Source organism: Rhineura floridana, chromosome 5 (assembly GCF_030035675.1).
Source record: "Rhineura floridana isolate rRhiFlo1 chromosome 5, rRhiFlo1.hap2, whole genome shotgun sequence".
Taxonomy (NCBI): Eukaryota; Metazoa; Chordata; class Lepidosauria; order Squamata; family Rhineuridae; genus Rhineura; species Rhineura floridana.
The window spans coordinates 59348633-59370254 of record NC_084484.1 but is presented as its reverse complement, the minus strand read 5'-3'; the positions used below and the strand labels follow the sequence as shown (position 1 = coordinate 59370254).

The 21622-nt window shown below is 39.2% G+C and overlaps 1 protein-coding gene across 1 annotated transcript in view; it reads left to right on the top strand.

Moving 5' to 3' along the window:
* The window catches only part of EIF5B (eukaryotic translation initiation factor 5B), a 41639-nt gene that overhangs the window by 7789 nt on the left and 12228 nt on the right, over window positions 1-21622 (top strand). Inside the window, exons 2-19 of the mRNA XM_061626869.1 lie at window positions 1133-1258; window positions 2114-2198; window positions 2680-3340; window positions 6689-6909; window positions 7447-7597; window positions 8450-8548; window positions 9095-9181; window positions 9449-9535; window positions 10129-10421; window positions 11755-11862; window positions 12067-12177; window positions 12972-13039; window positions 13289-13430; window positions 15353-15484; window positions 16704-16886; window positions 17476-17637; window positions 19431-19562; window positions 21475-21606. Of these exons, the coding sequence (XP_061482853.1) occupies window positions 1133-1258; window positions 2114-2198; window positions 2680-3340; window positions 6689-6909; window positions 7447-7597; window positions 8450-8548; window positions 9095-9181; window positions 9449-9535; window positions 10129-10421; window positions 11755-11862; window positions 12067-12177; window positions 12972-13039; window positions 13289-13430; window positions 15353-15484; window positions 16704-16886; window positions 17476-17637; window positions 19431-19562; window positions 21475-21606 (2980 nt within the window). The remainder of the gene's footprint in view (window positions 1-1132; window positions 1259-2113; window positions 2199-2679; window positions 3341-6688; window positions 6910-7446; window positions 7598-8449; window positions 8549-9094; window positions 9182-9448; window positions 9536-10128; window positions 10422-11754; window positions 11863-12066; window positions 12178-12971; window positions 13040-13288; window positions 13431-15352; window positions 15485-16703; window positions 16887-17475; window positions 17638-19430; window positions 19563-21474; window positions 21607-21622) is intronic.

The following is a 21622-nucleotide window of genomic DNA, read 5'->3' as shown; positions in this document are numbered from 1 at the left end:
CAGCAGAATAGTAGTAACATTAGTCAAGTAGACAGAACAAAGGTACAAACAAGAGACTTGCTTATGATGAATGGTGACCTGTACACATGTTCTTGTAACTAGATATTGGAATTACCTAATATTATCCGATTGAGCTAGAAATTAATGTATACAGTATAACAGCTATGTAATACTGATGTGTAGCTTTCTGATTGGTGTATGTTAATGCCTTTGTCCCAGAACTGTATAAAACATCCATGCAGACAGTGCCACACTGCAGTCCTCACCAGGAATTCTGGGGGTACTGACCCTATGTGCGCTTGTATTGAATAAAGGTCTACCTTTTCAATGCAAGCCTGTCTTCAATTTCTTCAAGGACCTCCAGTCCAAGAACCCCAATATCCCGCATCAAGTCATCTGATTGTCAGAGTTTGCAAAGTGCTGTGCAGGGGTTTTGCAGGCAGCTGTAATCCCCCTTTTGGCCAAGGTATGTTTTTACCTGCCCTGCACCTGATGTTGGGTATAGAGTAGATGGGCTTGGCTGAAAGATTCTTGTAGACCAATTGGGGAGGGCTGGTGGGCTTAATTAGGCCTGCATGCTGGGGATTCCCTTCTGCTGTCCTATACAAAGCTCTCTTTGTTCAAATGTACATAGTTATGTATCTTGGGTTTGAGAAGTTTGTAAAGAAGTACTAAAATTGAAATTACTTGAATCCTGAAACTGCAGTAATGTGTTTCAATACTAAAAATATTGGGTAGTACCCAATGTGTCCTGCAACCATCCAAAGCATATTTTTTGGGGAGGCATAGGGGTCTACATAGGGAGAGGAGGATTTGACAAAAATTGTTTCCCTTTCCCATTCTGCTGACTAATTCTTCCATTCAGCAGAGGGACAGTGCTGGATACTACCCAATATATTTATGAGTGCTGCTTGGAATTTGTCTCTTAGATCTAGCCTTCTAAAATAATACCTGTGGTATCTGGAAAAAAATGAAACAATATTCCTCACAGAAACAAATATTTATCTTAAATGCTTTATAGCTGAAGAAAATATAAAACTAGAGGTTCAATATCAAACATACTTCATTTTTTCTTGAATGGCTTGTTTTTATCTTTTCAATGAAAGCTACTGTTTTTTTAAAAAAACTCTAGCGCCAAGGATGATATTGACCTTGATGCTCTTGCTGCTGAAATAGAGGGTGCAGGTGCTGCCAGAGAACAAGAGCCTCAGAAGTCTAAAGCCAAGAAGAAAAAGGAAAAGAAGAAACAAGAATATGAGTAAGTGTGCAAGACCTGTGTATTGTAGCCTTAATCCAACAAAGGCTAAAGGTGCATGGAAGCAAGCTTCTGTGTGCATATCCCTAGCTAAGTGAAGGACCACATAGACAAATATGCTTTTCAGGTATTTATTCCTGAAGCTGAAAAGCTCCCTCCAGAAATATTGTTAGCTATAGTTAGAGAAGTCAGGGGGGGGTGGGGACTGCCCTCCCATCCCCAAGCTTGTTATTGACACTTTCAGTGATGATGCTCTTTCTCCAGTTAGGGAAACATTTATTTATTTATTTATACCCCGCCCTTCCTTCCAGCAGGAGCCCAGGGCAGCAAACAAAAACAGTAAAAACACTTTAAAACATTAAACACTTATATGGCAGCAGGCTACTGATACATGCATGTGCAATCCAGCCACAGCCTGGATTTGTCTGTTTGCCACCAGGAGGACAAACTTTCCATTCTTATCTGTAGCCTACTGATAAGTTGACCCAGTCATCTAGCTACCTAGGAAGGTGGTGGGCTCTCCAACACTAGAGGCCTTCAAGAGGCAGCTGGACAGCCACTTGTCGGGTATGCTTTAATTTTCGTTCCTGCAGTAAGCAGGGGGTTGGACTCGATGGCCTTGTAGGCCCCTTCCAACTCTATGATTCTATGATCTCCCGCATCTGCCTTATGTGAAATGCATTGGAGTAGAGACAACCTGCTCAAAAACTCTGAGTGGTTACAAGAAGATTAAAAGGGGAGAATGGTAATCAAAAACCTAAACAGCACATCTCTAGGCATTGGAATCATTCAGTTATTGACCCTTGTTTATTTGTAAATCAGCAATACTTGAAACATGTGCAATTGTTCTTATTGTAGTGAAGAAGATATTTTGAAAGAATTAGAAGAGCTATCTCTGGAGACTCAAGGAGGGAAAGTTGAGAGAGAACCAGCTTCAATAAAGGTAAATGTATTGAGAAAAAAAACTATTCAGAGTGTTTCATGATAGTTGAAAGCAGATTGTGAAATCCTTTGAGTGTGGGGAGAAAGACTCATTTGGTGCAATCCAAAAAATATTTTCACTTGTGGAAAATGATCTGTGATTGCGCAGGCTCCTTCCCACAAACACACAAATTATATATGTTCATACCAACATTCCAGTGAAAAGCAGATTTTACAATAAGGGCTGCATTGGTGGACTATCCACCTTTTTAAAAAAAAAATTACAAGGTTGTGCAGTTAACTGCAGACAGGGATGATACCATTGAAAGCACTGTACACACAGATTTTTGTTGCCTAATATCTGGAGATGTTTCTCAAGTGTTTTTTTTTTGTAGTTTAGCCTTCATTGACAGAATTGCTGATTCTGTAATATTTTCAATTGCAATATGTTTATTTTTCATCAATAATGTGTTAACTTTTAAAGACCCTTTTTGATTTACCAGTCAGAGAATGACAATGAAGAATTCAGCTTTTCAAAACAAGATAAGAAAAAGAAAGGAAAGAACAGAAAGTCCATCTTGGAGGAGGAGGATAGTGAAGAAATGGAGGATAAAGATAAAAAGTCTAAAAAGGCTCCCAAGCCCCCTAAGGAAGCTCCCTCTGGCAGTGATGACGACGACGATGACTTTGATATATTGCTTAAGAAAAAGAAAGGAAAAGCCCCAAAACCAAATAGGAAGCAGGAGCTTTCCGAAGAAGATGAAGCTGTTGTTGCTAGGAAAAGCAAAGAGCGTACACAAGCAGGGTCATCTGGCGAGAGTGGTGATGAATTGGATGAAGGCTCAGAGTCCAAAAAAGGACAGAAGAAAAACCAGAAGGCAAAACCAGTGGCTGAGGCTGAAAGTGGTGATGAAGAGGTGGACTCTTCATTCAAAATAAAAACAGTGGCTCAGAAGAAAGCAGAGAAAAAAGAACGAGAGAGAAAGAAGCGTGAAGAGGAAAAGGCCAAACTGAGGAAACAGAAGGAAAAAGAAGATCTGGAAGCCAATAAAGAACATGGAAAGCAGAAGGAGGTTTTAAAGAAGGCTGAAAAAGAAACCACTTCAGAATCAGTGCCAGCATCTACCACTGTAGAAAAAGGAGAAACTTCAGTAGTAGCAGAAGGTTAGTCATATTTGGGAGACAATGTGAGAAACAAATTGGTGTGAAAGTGTATAGGTACCTGGTTTCTCAGAACTGGCAAGTCAAGAAAAGATGTTCCTGTGCTCTCAAAATAAGGATATTAGCAATGTTAAGGGGGCTTTCTTCTTGGCTGATTTTTAACATGCAGCAAGCTATTGCAATATGACACTAATTAACTTTTCTGTCATTCAGCCATCAACCCTTTTTCACACTTGATTATACACCTGAAAGTGGATTCCACTGATTTATGGTGATGATTAAAAAACAAAGATAAAAATTGCCAGTCATTGGGTTCCTGAGGGAATTACTTTTATGTGAAGCAGTACAATTGGCTCTGGTGCTATTGGACTTATGGCAAGTTTCAGAATGTAGCTTGATGCATGCTAGTATCACTTGAGCCACTAGTAGCTTGGAGCCGTTCTTGTTAACCTTCTTCACCAATTGGTGATCTATTCCAAAAAAAAGCTGCCTTGTAGTAAAAAAATTCATTTCTGGTTTTATTTGGAGATATCTAGTAGTCAGCCGTATTGCTGCCCTGACTACGCTACCTGATTTGCTGTCCTGATTTTCTTGACACACAGTAGGGCTTCTCAGTGAGACCTTATTCAGAAGTCCCTTTTGTTGAAAATCAAATTGTCCCTAGTACTTGGGAATTTCAGAAGCTGCCATGGACATAGTGTGAGATACTGCTAATGGGGGAGAGAAAACATTGAGGGCTCCTCCAGATTCATCCTAATTTGTTTGCACAAAGCATATGCTGTGGTTAGACTTTATGTCTGGTCTTTATTGAGCATTCATTCTGATTTATTTTTTTTTTTTTTCAATAATTTTTATTCAGATTTTCATAAAACATACAAGACGAAATCATAAAACATTCGAAGACAAAAAACAAAATCAAAAATAGTTAAACAAAAAGAAAAAAAGAAAAAAAAAACAAAAATAACAAATAAAGAGTAAAATATTGACTTCCCATTTGTCAAAGATCAAATCAGTTATAAGTCTATAATATATAACAATCCTGTCTCTTAAGTCATATTATAAAATCACTTTCCTCCAGTAGTTATCTTACTTAATCATCAAATCTCATAAACATTACTTTATTCTTTCCACAAAAAGTCAAAGAGAGGTTTCAATTCTTTAAGAAATATATCTATCAATTTTTTTTCCAGATAAGCATATCGATTAATCCATCTCATTACTAATTATGATAATCTTATTGTCATAACCATAGTCAAAATAAACATTTCAATTAATCCATCACATCAGAATCTGTTAGGTTCAATAATTTCAGTAGCCATTGTTCTATTATCCCTATTAGTTCCATTTTCCATCTTCCATCTTCAGTAGTCTTGTTAAGTCCAATAATTTCAGTATCCAATCTTCCATTATCAGTATTCCATAATAATCTTGCTGTCAAAGCCATAGTCATATAGTAAGAGTCTGATGGGAATTACCTCTATCCCAAATATTTTCTTGCCATCCATTCTGAATAGGTTGCTGAAATACTGCTGTAAAATCATATCTCTGTTCTTTTTTTCAAAATACACTGGGTCATCTCTTGAAAGTTTTTCCATTGTCACATGGCTGCAGTTAATTCCATAGATTTTCTCTATATTGGGCTCCATCACATCATTCCAGTCCAGAAGATTATCCATGCCATTGATAACTTTATCTCTAGAATCTTCATTAATTTCTTCAGAGATAACATTGAGTTCCAAACAATAGATTTTATTTCTAAAGTCCATAGACTCCAAATCTTGTTCCTGTTCCACGTTTGTTCCAATCTCCGGGATCTCCTCTCTCACAGGGACCCCTGTTCCAGTCTCCAGGGTCTCCTCTCTCACAGGGACCCCTGTTCCAGTCTCCAGGGTCTCCTCTCTCACAAGGACCCCTATGTCTTTAATCTCCTGTGTCTCCAAACAATAGATTTTGTTTCTAAAGTCCATAGACTCCAAATCTTTTTCCTGTTCCACGTTTGTTCCAATCTCCGGGGTCTCCTCTCTCACAGGGACCCCTTCCAGGGTCACCTCTCTCACAGGGACCCCTATATCTTTAATCTCCTGCTTCATTTTACTCAATTCAATTTTCAGCTCCTTACAACCCTGTCGCAGGTTTTGTTTCGTTATCTCAATCTCATCCATTATTTTCTGAAACATAGTTATTTCCAGATTCTCAGCCACTTTCTTAATTGCCATTTTAAAAGAAAAATATAGGAAAACCACTTCTTATTTCAGCAACAATTGGGTTAATACTCCAAACTTGGTGACATCACAGTATAAACAGAGCAGACAGCCTTATCTCTCCATGCTTAAGTAAACAAAATGTAGTTCCCAGGATCGAAACAATTAATGGCGGTCGTCAGGAAACAGATTCGTCAAAATAAAATAGACCAAAAAGAGAGTAGTCTCAGACAATATAATATTCTTCAAAATAAAAATCTGGAATAGAAATCCCTCTTCTGTGTATATCTTTAGAATGCAAATCCAGGACAGCTTTTTGCAACAAAAACAGAGATAAGCTATTAATTAGTGAGTAGCAGAGAGAAGTTATGGCTCCCCAGTGAGATGTCAAAAACCGATCAATCTGGCAAATCTCTTTTAAACAGCAACAATTTAAGTCAAGTAAAAGAAAAATATAGAAAGAAGGGTGCTTGCCTGTTAGTGCGTTCTCTCTTAGAAGATAAGATGAACGTTCGCTTTATCAGATAGAGCTTGTTGTTGAAAATCCGTCCCACCTTCGTCGGCTGGACCTCGTCCCATAAATTAATGAGATCTGGTCGTCCCAACAAAAATAGGCTTTGAGGTTAATCTCTTCGTTTCTCCCTACCCGGGAGAAGTTTAATCAGTCAAAAAAAAAAAAAAAATCTGACTGATATATCTGAATAAGCTTCTTTTGAGGCAGGAGCCCGTCTCAAAAGCAGTCACCCTTCCCGGAAGTCAGCATTCATTCTGATTTATTTACGGGATAGTTATAAATGAGCATTCATCCTGTATTCATCCTGATTTGTGTGTGGCATGTTTACATGTCCTCCTGCTAATCGTTTGTTCATCCCAAATGCTTTTCAGAGCATTTGCCTGTCAGTTTCTTTTTTAACATGGATTTGTTGCACTAGGGCAACAGAGGGCTTTAATCCATTTTAATTGTGCAAACCCACATTTCCACTTGATTCCTTACCACAATATAATGAGAGTCAGGAGGCACCCTGAGCGCCTAGTGTGCATGCCCAAGCCCTTCCGTGATCCTCAAGGAGGCCCCTAAATGTTGTCAATTTTGTCTTTAGTGTTCCCTATTTTTAAATTTTGGAAATGGATAACTGACTTTCTCACTTAGGCGATGATAATGAAGGAGAGAAAAAGAAGAAAGAAAAAGATAAAAAGAAAAAGAAAGGAGAGAAAGAAGAAAAAGAGAAGAAAAAAGGTCCAAGCAAAGCCACAGTTAAAGCAATGCAAGAAGCTTTGGCTAAGCTGAAAGAGGAGGAGGAAAGGGCGAAGAGGGAGGAAGAGGAGCGTATCAGACGACTGGAGGAGCTGGAAGCCAAGCGCAAAGAGGAGGTACTGCATATATTCATATAGGATGAGGAGAGCATGACAGAGGTGCACTTCTGTATGTTTTTGACTTTGAAAGGAGATTGTGTTGTATATGTACTCAGAATTGTTATAAACATCCCACTTACTTGCTCCCAATAACTTCTTGTGAGCTGCATTGGAGACCAGTAAGTTATGGGTACAATTACCTAGGGAGGTGGTGGGCTCTCCAACACTGGCGGCAGTCAAGAGGTAGCTAGACAGGTACCTGTCAGGTATGATTGAAGTTCGATTTTTGCTTTCAGCAGCGGGTTGGACATGATGGCCTTATCGGCGCCTTCCAACTCTGCGATTCTGTGTTAAGAGTGACCTTTTTTGTTAGTGCATTTGCAGTCCAATCTTGGAAATAAATCCTACTGAGTTGAGTGGGACTTACTCCCAAGTAAGTGTGCACAGGATTGCAGTCATATTAAAGGGAAATATACCACCAAGGAATGGCTATTGCATGTCAAAATCTAACTTTGTGTGCTGGAAAGCAGTTGTATAGGAATTTTCTTTTGGTAGGAACGCTTGGAACAAGAAAGAAAGGAAAGGAAGAAACAAAAAGAAAAAGAGAGGAAAGAGCGTTTGAAGAAGGAGGGAAAGCTTTTAACTAAATCTCAACGAGAAGCTAGAGCCAGAGCAGAGGCTACTCTTAAACTACTACAAGCTCAGGGTAAGGATTGCTTTGTACGCTAACACTTTCTTGTATTTATTACTTAGACTAAAATGCTGTAAAATACTTTGCCAGTTTTTGGAAGGTGAGGACAAGTTGAGCAATTATCTCTTATCTAAATTTACTTTCAGCAGTTGGAGAGATGAAAGACTACTAGTAGTTCTTATATAGACATAACCCTTCCCCACAACCACCCAGTGTTAGATGGTCCTGTACACCTGTCCTGTTTTTGCTGTTACAGATATAATAAAAAATACTAGCTGCCTAACACTGCAGTCTATGCAGCCTTGCAAGTAAACTTCTATTAGACTAACAGGGACTTTCTTTTTAGTAAACATGCTTAGACTCGGTCTGCACATCTGTAAATCACATATGACGGAAATGTCTATAAATGCATCTACCTTAAGTACTATTATTTTTAAAAACTAGCAAATTAAATGATTCATGTAAAAAGTCCCTAAAGCCCTTGAATGGAAGCGAATTACAGAAAAAACTGGGTTCTTTTTATCAGTGGTATTATTTGATTTGTCTTTAGTGCCCTTGCAGAATAGATGGTGTACGAAAGCCATGTAGGGTTTGAAGTCAGAATTATTTAGTTGTGTTTGCATTGATTTTTTTCCGGAGGTTCTTCATTCTGTAGTGGTACTGACATAGAGTAGGAGTCATCTTGCACATTACCCAGAGATAACATTTCTACCCACTACAAACATAACTCAATTTAGTGCCAAGGATCCAGATGTTTAATTCTCAAGTTTAAACCGTATCCTGTCTCATTAATTGCAAATTCAGTCACTGGCCTTGAAATGTGTTGCATTTCAGTGCTATATTGAATGTCTTTGTTCTACTTGGCAGGTGTTGAGGTGCCATCCAAAGATTCTGTGCCAAAGAAAAGGCCAATATATGAAGACAAAAAGAAAAAGAAGCAACAACAACAGCAGGAAAACAAAGAAGGTAAGGATCTTGTTTCTGCAGATGTTTCAAAAATACAAATTAAGATTAGGAAACACTTCACTGAAATAAAGTCAAACATAATACCACCCTTTCCTATCTATTATGCTTTGAGGCATCTCCTCCTGTACATTTTTATAGAGAAAATTTGTATTCTTGTGTATCTGTGAGATTGTATGTTTAGACATCAATGGAATTCTTGATTGGCTTTTAAAAAAATTTGGTATTGAGAACCCTGACTTTATGATCTGAATTCTGGAAGACTTCATGTAATGAAATAGTGATTTGTTCTTTTTCTGGTCAGTATTGTATACGCTGAAGACTGGAAGGAATGTTATGATAGTAAGAGTCCAGAGTTCTTTGACTGAAATATATTTCTATCAGGAGAGAGCTGAATTTTGTAGGAACATTAATGTACATACGGTTGCAGTAGCTTTGTTATTGGCAAATAAAATATATTTAAAATGTATCATAATGTAAATGTTCTTTTGTTGTTGGCCTCCCTTTTTAAATACTTCAGCAGATATTAATTTTCTACTGCAATTTTAGAAATTATGGAATTGACTTCCCCAACTGAAGAAGCTGTAGAACCAGTAACATCAGTAAAAGAGGCGATTACTCTTCCAGCAGAGCCAGGTTAGTAATAAATTAAGCACTCCATGTTGCTTTATCTGAAGCATAGAACCAGCCCTCTACAAAGCACTTATTTCATTTTCCTTAGCCTAATGTGAGGCAATTAAAACAGCTTTGGGAGTCAACTTTGAGGCTACTCAAATTTTATATTGTCAGTAACAAGCATGGCTGATCCAGTTTACTGCCTAGCCCCCTGCCTCCTCTGTAAGCATAGCGATAGGTTATCTTAAAAAGTAAAATTGTACATATAGAGACCCTACTGTGGTTTAGTTTCAGAAGAAAAGGAGGAGGATGAACCTGAAGATACAGGGTTAGATGATTGGGAAGCCATGGTCAGCGATGAAGAGAGAGAGAAGGGTAAGTGTCTTTTGAAAAAGGAATCAAACACCACATTGGTCTGCAACGTCTGCTTCTTTTTGTTAAAGCACTGGCTTGCTTTCATAGTGTTAAAAACTGAGTGAGCAAACATTGCACATTGTGAATAGAATCATACTTCAGCTTGACTAAATACTTAAAACTGCTCTGTGTGCCACTTGGTTCTTGGTTTTGCATTTGTTGTCCCTGTAGCATTCAGTGCCCCACACACATTATCATTGATGGTGCAATGATACAAGGTGATTGAAACCAACTGTCCTTGTTAATTTAAACGAACATTTCTTAGCAAAATGTGGATGAGAAGGACTTCTGGGACGTGTTGGATGAAATGCTTATGTTATTTCCATTGTAAACAAGAAATTCTACAATATAAATATGTAAACAATGGGGTACACCATATCTTGGCTTTTTGGAGCACTGTCCCTTTTGTTAATGTGCTTGGTCAGGGGAAATAAGACTGCAATTCTGTACCTATGCCTGCGTCATGTTGGAATATGTGCAGCTGTTACACAGAGAGTTGTTTAAGATTAGAACCCTGTTAAGTATTATTTAGCTTTTGATTCAACTCTTGTCAGAGAGAAAAACTGTCCATATTGAAGTCAAGGAACAAAATGATGCAGATGACGATGGAGAGGAGGAGGAGGAGGAGGAAGAGGAGAGTGAAGAGTATGAGGATGGAGAAAGTGAGGGAAGTGAAGGTGAAGATGAGAAGACTTCAGATGAAAGAGAAGTGGAGCCTCAAGCTGCTGGAAAACCATCTGTGGAGAAAAGGCTAAATAAAGAACTAAGCTCTGATTCAGAATATGATTCAGATGAAGATCGTACTAAGGAAGAACGTTGTTATGATAAAGCTAAACGGCGAATTGAGGTATCTGGTCATAATTTTTCTCAAATGGTTTATGGATTGTCTAAATAAAATTAGATGTCTCCTTTTTACTTTTATCTATAAACATTTCTTGGTTGATTTCAGTGCTCACTTGGAGCCTTTTCAATACCTCTGCTGCTTTGGTGACGATAAGAAATCTTATGCAAATTGTTAGTTGAAAGGGAAAGTTGACTGCAGAAAGGAAATGGTTGAATTGCGGAACTTTGTAGCTTTGATGAGTTTCAAGAGTAGACCTCTAGTCTGAATAAATTACACTCACCTGCTCATCATTTAGCTTTAGAAATCCACTGCATTCAGTTATCCAAGATGCAATCCTTCTTAGGTCTGTGCCTGGATTGACTAGAGTTTGCTTCACTTCCTATGGGACAGGTTATATGTAGATGCTACCTGCTCATGGAATTTGTTTCTAACAACTCTAGACAGTGTCAAAAGACCCAGTTGTGTACACCATCTGTAAAATAAAACTAGGTTTCCAATAAGTATGCAAACCAAGGCTGAGTTGGAAACAGCAGATTTCCATGTTTTTCCCCTGTGATCATAAGGATTCTGGGTTTCAAACTAGGATTACTGTCTTTTGCTATAAATCTTCTGTAACCAAGTAAACTATAAGTGTTTGCTTAATGTGCCAACTAGGAACAAGTAATTGTATTAGGTTTATTATTTAACTTAGGCTGCAATCCAGTATATGTCTACTCAGAAGTAAATTCCATTGGGTTCAGTGGGACTTACTCCCAGGTAAGTGTGAATTGGATTGCAGCCTTAGTTCAGTAAACATACTTCTTCTCTCTGGGAGAGGGATTCTAACTAGGCAGTATCCACATTAATACCTTTATCTTTTTGCTTAATTTACTAAGAGTACATTATTCCTTTGCAGAAGACAGTTGCATGGTTAGAAATTATAACTCCAGACTTATAACTTCAACCCCCATTTAGATCTCTTAACTGAAGCACCTGTTCCTGGTATTAAGGTCCCTACTGCTCACTGAATAGGTGGTGACAGCTACTTATATATGGCATGCTCTAGGGTAGGTTTTAGTCCTGGTTGTAAACCTAGAATAACTTCCAGTTTTCCCAGTGACCTCTAGAGCAGCCTTCAACTGGGGGTGTGCTGTCTAGGGCTTATGGGAGTTGTAGTCCAAAACATCTGGAGAGCACAAGTTTGGTGAAGCCTGCTCTAGAGTGATGGGATAAGAAGGGGGCAAGGACTCTTCAATACTGTTGTTCAATATAATTTTGAACACTCAAAACTGAGTTAGTCTCCTGTTTAACAGCCTTCATATTTTCTTTAGTGTACATTGTCTATTTTTAATTCTAGAAACGCCGTACTGAAAACAATAAAAATATAAATATTGAGAAGCTCCGAGCACCTGTTATCTGTGTACTTGGACATGTAGATACAGGGAAGACTAAAATCCTAGATAAGGTAAGGCGCTGGTGTGTTTCACAAAATTGTAAGCTTTCTCTACTAGTAAGCTAACAAGTTAGTTGCCTGCTTCTGCTTAAACTGAATGCTTGCAGTAGCTGGGAGCTGTTTTACAATTATGTAATGGAAACCCGATGTGTAATCATCTGCTCAAGGTCATCATTCTTGCTCCCAACCAGTAATTCTGCTTTTTGTTTCATGCAGCTCCGTCATACTCACGTACAAGACAGTGAAGCAGGTGGCATCACTCAGCAGATTGGGGCGACTAATGTCCCCCTTGAAGCCATTAATGAACAAGCCAAGATGGTGAAGACTGTAAGTAAGATCTTCCTCCAGACTCAGTTTATGTGCTTTGAAAATGAACTATTTTAGTAACCTACCCTCTATTCCTCAGAGAGCACAGTTTGCACTTGTATTCATTTGACATTTATTTGTTAGATTGTTATGTTTTGAAATGATTTAGTAATTGATTGTTATTGATGTGGTGATTTATATTTTTGTTCTGTTGTGAACCACTTTAAGCATTTATATGGAAAAGTGGCACAAAAATTTAAGTAATAATAATTTGCCCTGTATTTAGAATGGAGCCAATTTTTACAAATATTTTTATTGGTTTGAAATATCCACACTTGCATATCAGTGCATTAAAGCTGAGATTCAGGGTTGGCTCTTTTGATGCTCATGGAGAATCAAATCCTTTTAGTAAGCTGGAGTTGTCTTCTATATTTGTGGGGACTTCTCACATCCACAGGCTTTTCAGGAAGTCAGTGGACAACAAATATGCTCTTTCTTCCTGTGCTTGTATATTGTGCTATGATCGCAACTTGAAAGCCCCACTGAAGTCAAATGGGGGATAAGGCCTTGCCCTCCTATGATATTTCCACTGAAGCACCTTGCACCAAAGGCTGATAACCTCTGATTGAAAAGAGCTGCATCAAGTTAGTGAAATCTTAGTGAAATTATAGTGATGCAAATTTTAATGCAATGATTATTTACTTTTGTAAGAGACCATGGTTAAAGTTTGAAATAAATTATTGCTGAGGATATACAATGTTATAAAATGCTTAGTTTGCTAAAGTGTCAAGATAGCTAATATTCTGCAATGTTAGTTTGATAGAGAGACTGTCAAGATTCCAGGAATGCTGATAATTGATACTCCAGGACACGAATCTTTCAGGTAACTTTGTACTACTTATATCTGGAGTTTACCATACAATCCATAAAAACATAAGCAGAAATTAGTCATATGCGTGTTAGATAATGTTCTGTGTGTCTTACATTTTTGTTTCTAATAGCTTTGCCAAAAAACCAGCCCTTTTTCTTGGCAGAATCTGCTTTAGAAAGGCTACCTGTCTTTGGAAAGCCATCAATCATGTCTCTCTGACCATCTTTTGCCCTTGTATATATTGATTGTACCTTTATGCAGCAATCTTCGAAATCGAGGAAGCTCGTTATGTGATATTGCAATTCTTGTCGTTGACATCATGCATGGTTTGGAGCCTCAGACAATTGAATCGATAAACCTGCTGAAATCTAAAAAATGTCCATTCATAGTTGCACTTAACAAGGTAAGAAGACATTTCACACTTTTATTGATTCTGCCGTAAGATCATAAGAAGAGCCCTGCTGGATCACTCCTAAGGCCTGTTTAGTATAACAACTTACTTCCTATAGTGGTCAACTAGATGCTTCTAGGAAGTCCACAAGCAGGACATGAATGTGATAATCACCTTCTGCTGCTGTTCTCCAGCAACTGGCACTCAAGCATCATAACTGTTAGCCATTACCAATTGCCTTTAGGTTTTTGTGTTTTTTTAACTGTATCTTTTAAAATATTTGCACAGATCCAGTGGGAAGTGCTCTTTCTATCAAGTGACTCTTGTTTAAGAGGAAATCTTTGCAATGTAACCTTGAATTGTAGAAAGGGAAGAACTTTTATTCTCACTTCACTCCTGTTACGACATTTCCACCAAATCTATGCTACCACATAATAGTCCTTTTGCAAGTTAGATGATGGTCTTTGTGACCAACCCCCCCCCTCTGTTTTATTTTCCCTTTATAATAATATCTTGAATATTTTACCTGTGTAGTATGGTATTCATAAAAGTCTGTGTGGTAATTTAGGTAAATTGGAGGATTACTTTTGCAGGGTAGCTTCACAGAAACTCAACGGACAGAACGAATTCAGATAATTAACTATAATGGAGCTATAGTTATGTGTATTTGAAAGTGAAATGATAATACAGTAGGGCCCTGCTTTACGGTGCTTCGCTTTACGGCGCTTCGCTAATGCAGTGGTCTCAATTAGACGCAATTAGACTAAAGCCCCACTCATACGGCGCTTGCTCCGCTTTTACGGCGGTTTTTGGGCGTTGCGCGCCATTCTATTCAATGAGTTCTGCTTTTCAGCGGTTTTTGCTTTTCAGCGGGGGTCCAGAACGTAACCCGCCATATGAGTGGGGCCCTACCGTATTGTAATTATGAAATGTTCTGTTCACATTGTATTAGAAAGTATTCTCAATAGCCTTCAGGTTTTTTTGCAAGAAAATATGTGTAATTTTATGGTTAATTCTGATTATAAAATACAATTTGTGTATGAAAGATCAAAGCTGGGTTTATCAGTACAAGTGTGTGTGTTAGGATGCTTGTGCAAGGAGACTTTTCTGCTCCCTGCTCTCCACATAATCCAGAAAGTCTCCTTACACCCATGAATGACTTTTTGGGCATGGGGGTGAACAGGGAGGAAGAGATGAGAGTGCCCTAGCTTACATTTCTCTAGATACAACCCAATGTTAGTTCCTTTTGAAGGTAGCAATCTGGCACTCCACTTTAAAGTATATTTACGTGGAAATATGTGAAGTTAGTTCAGCAGGTTTTCAAAACGATACATTTAGGATTGTTTGCTTAGAACTGCTTTGGATGTGCTTTGGAACTGCTTTGGATGAACAAGAAGTGCACAGGCTCCTAAGTCTGTCATTAGTTCCAGTAATGTTAAAAGCACTGAGATTTATCTGTGGAAGATTGCCTGGTACAAGTCTTGCTGTGTGAAAATATTGACAATAGTGTTTTGGGGAGAGCACTTCTCTTCAAATCTTGCAATAGGTTGCCTACAAACCCAGCGCTTCACTGCCCTGATCATAATTGCTTCCAGGCATGAGAGTTTCATTAAGATTCTCCATCTTTAATGGCATTTCTGTTACCTTCAGTGGCGGGATCTGATTTACATAGGCATTCCTTTGCTTAAAAAGATCAGTTTCCTTCATTGAAAAAGAATGGGGAATCCTGCAGATGCAAGGAAGCTGTCTGTGTGTTTTAAGTGCAGATGGCTCTCTGATGGGGGTGATTGGCATACTCCAGGATATGAGTGTGCTAGATACTGTGTACAATTTTTATTTGCTTATAAATTCCTTACAGTTGCTGTTTATTTACATGGCTCCTACTGAGTAAAGCGACTAAATCATAGAGATGTTTGTAATTCTGTCTTTTCAAGATTGATAGGTTATATGACTGGAAAAAGAGTCCTGATACAGATGTAGCTGCCACATTGAAGAAGCAGAAAAAAAACACAAAGGATGAATTTGAGGAACGTGCAAAAGCTATTATAGTGGAGTTTGCACAGCAGGTCAGCTGAATTAATAATAATATTTAAGTTAGTTTTATTTATTTATTTATTTGATTTATGTCTTGCCCCTTCCTCCCAGCAGGAGCCTAGTTTTGAAAGTGTGATCTGTGTACTGTACACAATGGGTTTCACAATGTAAGGACAAAGATGCCCCAAGCAGGCACACTACACCGGCCCACGCGATCAACATTTTGGTAGCAGGGAGACAAGAGCAAATGTACTACACGCAGGGGCTGACAGATGTTTGGCTGACCTTGTTAGCCAACCAAAAATATGTTGCCAAAACCCCCACTCCCCCCAAAAGGGAAGGGTCTCGTGCCAGATCTTTTGTGGTGCCTCTGAAACATGGCATGAGGCTAGGGAAAAATCTTCTCATTTCTCCAACTCTTAAGCTGGGGAGAGAGATTTTGCTTCAAGCTTGATACTGGAGATGAGAGGCAGAAGCATGTGGGTTTGCCTCTGCACCCGCTGAGTGCAGAGGCAAGCCTCTATTTTTCATTATGTCTCCAGTTTGGATCAGGAGGTGGAGGTATATTCTCTGCCCCTTCACCAGAGGGACACTCAAAACCTCTGTCCAAAGCAGAGGCAAGACAATATGCCTCTATCTCCCTACTCTGGCTCAGAGCTGGAGGCTTGTTATGACTTGGCATTTGAGCTGGCAAGCATAGAGCCCAAACAAATCCTAGACTTCTGCTGCACTTTGGGGCTAGGGAGTAAGCAGGGTTCATCCCCTTTCTCATATAGTACCTGGGTTTGGAGGAAGCCTTGGTCTCCTCTCACTTGTTCTCTTCACCTCTCAAAATGGCATGGGGAAGAATGAGATTGTTTAACCCTACTTGTATGTACTTAGATGGTGGTTGGGGAAAATGATTGGTGAGTAAAGGAAGAATTTCATGGGTGTATTTTGAGAAGCGTTTTAAAGGAAGAGAGGTGGCACCATGTTACAGATATTCTAGAAGTGAGTTTGGGGTATTTATATATGGATGGTGTTTATACTTTTCCCCATATTCTAGCCTGTGTTTTGAAATTTGAGATTGGAGTATGATTTTTGGTGTAACGGTGACTTTGAATTGGAGAATATTAGACAGCTAATATATTCAGTTTTTCTGCCATTTTAATTTATTTATACCAATTTCCTAACACACCTTTCTATACTGACTATACCAGACTGGCTTTTTGCCTTTTGCTCCTTTCAGTAACGGTGTCCTTTTGGTTTTAGGGCCTGAATGCTGCCTTGTTCTATGAAAATAAAGATCCCCGCACATTTGTTTCTCTGGTTCCTACTTCTGCTCACACTGGAGATGGCATGGGAAGTCTAATAGCTCTTCTTGTTGACTTGACACAAACCATGTTAAGTAAGAGACTGGCACACTGTGAAGAGCTGAGAGCCCAGGTTATGGAGGTAATTTGATATGCGTGTCTACCAAATATTTTGATTACACCACTTAGCTAACAAGTGGGCTACATATGGGGTCCTCAGAGGTCTTGAATGGTGCCCATGCTGCACCTCTGCCACCAAATTGGCCTCCTGCCTGCCTGAGCAGGGAATGAAGAGAACTTTGCAAGCATGCATCTTACTAAATCTATACTTACAAAAGCCTTTCTTGTCTGGCTGGGGAGAAAACAGAGAGCAGGGAGAGAAGAGCGCTTCAGTGGGGTTGAAGAAGCAAGTGGACAGAGGCCAGTGTAAGTTGGCTGCCTGAGATGGGAGGGAGGGGTTGAAGGAGATTTTTTTTTAAAAAAGTCTGCCTGACGGTCATCTAAGGAGGAAGGGCGGATTACTTGGGGGGGGGAGTTAACTGCTGAATTAACATTTGAAGGGTGATTTTTCGGGAGCAGGATAGAGGTGTGTGCGTCCCAGGTTTGTCCGCCGTCAGCTCCAGCCAGCATCCATCACTATGCCAGTGGTGTGCGGCCCCCAACTGCTTGTGACCTGGAGAGCAAAAAAGTCGCTCACCTGATCCATGGTGTGTGTGTCTTCTGTCTCTTAGGTCAAAGCACTTCCTGGTATGGGTACTACAATAGATGTCATTTTGATTAATGGACGCTTGAGAGAAGGAGATACCATCATAGTCCCTGGAGTAGAAGGTCCCATAGTAACACAGATAAGAGGCCTCCTGTTGCCTCCACCTATGAAAGAACTGCGAGTGAAGGTAAGCAAGCAGCATGTGGAAGCATGTGCCTAACATTATTCTTCAGAAATGCTGGCAGATTATGCTCTCTCAAAATCTCCCCCCCCTCTTTCTGGCAATTAATACAAAATAACTATTATTTCTTCACACAAATTGCCATTTGCAGTATTGGGACCATTGACTGTGAAAGACAGTAGTATTGGGAGATGGCGCGTTGGTGTCTCATGGCCTCCACTTGTTTAACCACCACTTTTACTCATGCCATTTGCTACTGTACTTCTCTTAGCAAAAAATAACAGATGCAAATTCCCAGAATAAGACGTGCAAATTGAGAATATATGCAACTGATGTAATGTAGCTGCTAGCTTTTTTGAGCTTATGGATTGGAGATACATACATATATAATGTACATGCATGTATACACATTTTAACATATTGTACGGATTCATATAGTTCTAACACACTCCATACATTTTGCTTTAATAGTCGTATCTACATGCAGTGTTGTATTCCTTTTATGCCATCCCCAGCACCTCTTGGCACTTATTTTTGCTGGTTTTCCTAGCTACATGCTCATGATGTATGCAGTTATGGACATTTTAGGGTGCTTTTATAATTTAGTGTTGGATTGCATAATGGAGCTACCACACACTCAGAACTGACAGGAAAAGTTTCAGCACGCACACCAAACATTCAAAGACAAAGACCCCAACACCACAAAACATTCACAACTTAAAATAAATGAGATCACAAGTCTGCATAAAAGGAGGACAGAGGTGGCGAGTGAAGAAAGCACATCTGTTCCATACCAAGACAGGAAACGGACTGGGGAAGAAATGTTCAGTAGAGGAAGGCCAGTCTGCGTTGCTTGTATCTGGTGATGAGTGAGTGGTGTAACCCACCATGTTGTGTGTTCACCACCTCTGGAGAATTTGGGATTTTTTTGTGCAGTAGAACAGCTGGACTTTCCATTACATTTTGATGTGGCAGCAATCCCCAATTTGCAGTGTGAAATCACTATGGGTTTTGATGATGTAAAGTGGGAATCAAACTTGAGCTTCCTCATCTCATTGCCTTGGGAGTTAAATATGCCCGCATTTGGAGAAGAGGCGGCCAATTAAATATCCATTATGACTTTTAAGATTCCGTCAGTTTTCTGGGTTCCTTTTTTAAAAAACTGTACTTTCTAACTACAAGGCTAATTAGCTTTCACCCTCATTTATATAGAGCTATCTGAAACAACTTCTATGTATGCCAGTAATGTCTATGGCTGCGAGCCACATAGATTGCTGCCAACAATAATTAAACAGGTATGGCTGGATACCTTTTTTTTAATGAACATATTAAACATTCTAAAAACAAGCACACATGAATGGATATTTTTGTTGTGGTAGGTGTACCTTCAGATACTGCCATTTGAATGCCTTTGAAATGAATGCATTAACCAGTTATTAATTGAAACTAGTCTGTGTGGATAGCAGGTATTTACTCTAGGGCAGCCTTTCCCAACTAGTGGGCCACCAGATGTTGTTGGGCTACAATCCCCATCTTTCCTGCCCATTGGCAATGCTGGCTGAGGCTGATAGGAGTTGTGGTCCAACAACATCTGGTGGCTCACTAGTTGGGAAAGGCTGCTCTAGGGTGACTGTCCAAGTTTCTGTATATATGGTCTCATGATGTGCCTGGCAGAAGTAAAATGTGAAGGATTCCTGGCTGTACTTTAGTATGGTGGAATAATAAAGACAATTGCTGTGTTTAGAGATCTACTAAAAATAATTTGGTAGGCATTTAAATGCATCTTTTTCTCTCCTTAGAATCAGTATGAAAAACATAAAGAAGTTATTGCTGCTCAAGGAGTAAAGATTCTTGGAAAGGACTTGGAGAAAACATTGGCTGGTTTACCCCTGCTTGTAGCCTGCAAAGAAGATGAAATTCCTGTTCTTAAGGTAAGGCAAACATGATCTCCATCAGAACGGCAGTAGCCAGAAAATCAGTGTGAGTGACGCTTACTAGGCTACTTGAAATGTCATCATCAAATTATACATTTTTCAAGAGGAATAGTCAGAACATATTTATTCCCAGGTTGGAAAAAACCACCATTGTATGTTTCAGATGATAAAAATGAATAAAATAATACAGTAACAGTTCTATGCCTGCTTTAGCTTTAAATGTGTAGGCATTTTCAGTAATATCTGTGTTTTGAGAAGTAGATTGCTGTAAGTTACATTCATTCTTGGCTTGAATTAACTCTGCTGCTGTGCCTTCTCAGTAAGCTATTATGATTCAAGTTGCATGCAGGATTAAAAAACTTCTGTTACAAAATTATACCTCAGACGGTATTCTGCAATTGTGTAAGAATTCAGTTAAACTAAAATCAATACAGAGGTTTTAGATATTGCAGCATGGTCTTTCAAGGCCATTGATGTTCCTTCCCTTCAGGAGCTGGTGGTTGTGTACTCCCTAACCTATGCTTTGAGCTGTATTACCCGTGTACCAAGCTTGTACCGACACAACACAAAGAGAGATCTTCTTGATGGTTATGGATATCCGTTTCCCTGGAGACTCACCAGAATTAGTCTGGGTGTTTTCCAGAAGCCCTAGCAAGACATTTTTATTTGATCTTAGGAACAGCATGGATCCTGCTCCACCTTTCCATGTAATTGCCAAGTACTTTGCATGTAAGGCAAACACATTTAACCAAATATAGGACTGTCTTGAGTAAGATGTTCTTTCTAGTCTTTTATATATTTTGTGTCCACAACCAAGGGAGTGACGAACATCTCTTCATGATCCAAAGCAAATTCAACTGTCTCCCAGGCAATCTAAGCTTGTTTCAAGTGTGTTTTGCTCAGAGGACGCCAACTGATGAGGGATAACCAGAAATGGGGTCCAGGGGCTACCTATCATAGAGGAAGGGCTGTATTTGAGTGGTGGAGTATCCGCTTTGCATGCAGGTCTTGGGTTCAATCCTTTGCATCTCCCGTCGGGGCTGGGAATGTCTCTCGTCTGAAATCCTGAGCTAGATGGATCAGTGGCCTGGCTCAACATAAAGTATAATCCTATCTACATCTAAAAGGCAGTTTGCCCCTGTAGAATTGGACCACCTTTTACTATCCATTGGGCAGAGGCTTGTTTGGAGCTGAAGCATTCATGCTTAATCTGTTTGGAAACTAAGCTCAGATAAATTCATTTTCTTTGAGAAGGTGACATTGAATTGACCAAGATATTTTTATACAGAATGAGTATATTTAAAATTATCTGCTTTCAAAGATTGTTGACAGTCCTTATGATGAAATTGTGTGGCAGCAGAAAATAACTTCTGGGTGTACCTGATCTCAGTTGAAAGATACATCCTGGTTGCTAGGAAAAAAGGAAGAGCAAACTACAGAGATTCCAAGGACCACTAGAAAATAAGACAGAAGCAGAAAAGGACAGAAAAGGGGAGGGGAAAACAGAAGCTTTTTAGGACTCCTGTTACTAGGGATTCCTATTGCCTGGTGTCCAAACAACTTGCAGCACTGGCTTCACTCACTGGCTAAAAACACTGACAGGCGAAAGCAGCCAGGCCAGTTCCTTCCACAGAAATCACTTAGAAAGTACTTGGACATTGTGCTTCATAACCTTCTTTATAGGAGGGCTAGATTTTTTTTTTTTTTTTAAAAAGAAAACTCAAGAGTATGGGAGCCCTGTCTGGGGGGGCCAATGAAGGCCTTTGTGGATACCAGATTGGCAATCCCCATTGTACATAGTGTTATATTGTGCTGATGTATTGGGATTCCACTGATACTGTTCAGAGGAATTGTAAAACTTGACAAGATAAGCAAAAACTCTAAAATACACATTTTTTTATATTAAAAGGATGAATTAGTACATGAATTGAAACAAACGCTGAATGCCATAAAGTTAGAAGAGAAAGGTGTTTATGTCCAGGCATCTACTCTGGGTTCTTTGGAGGCATTACTTGAATTTCTTAAAACATCAGAAGTGCCAGTAAGTACCCAGCTTT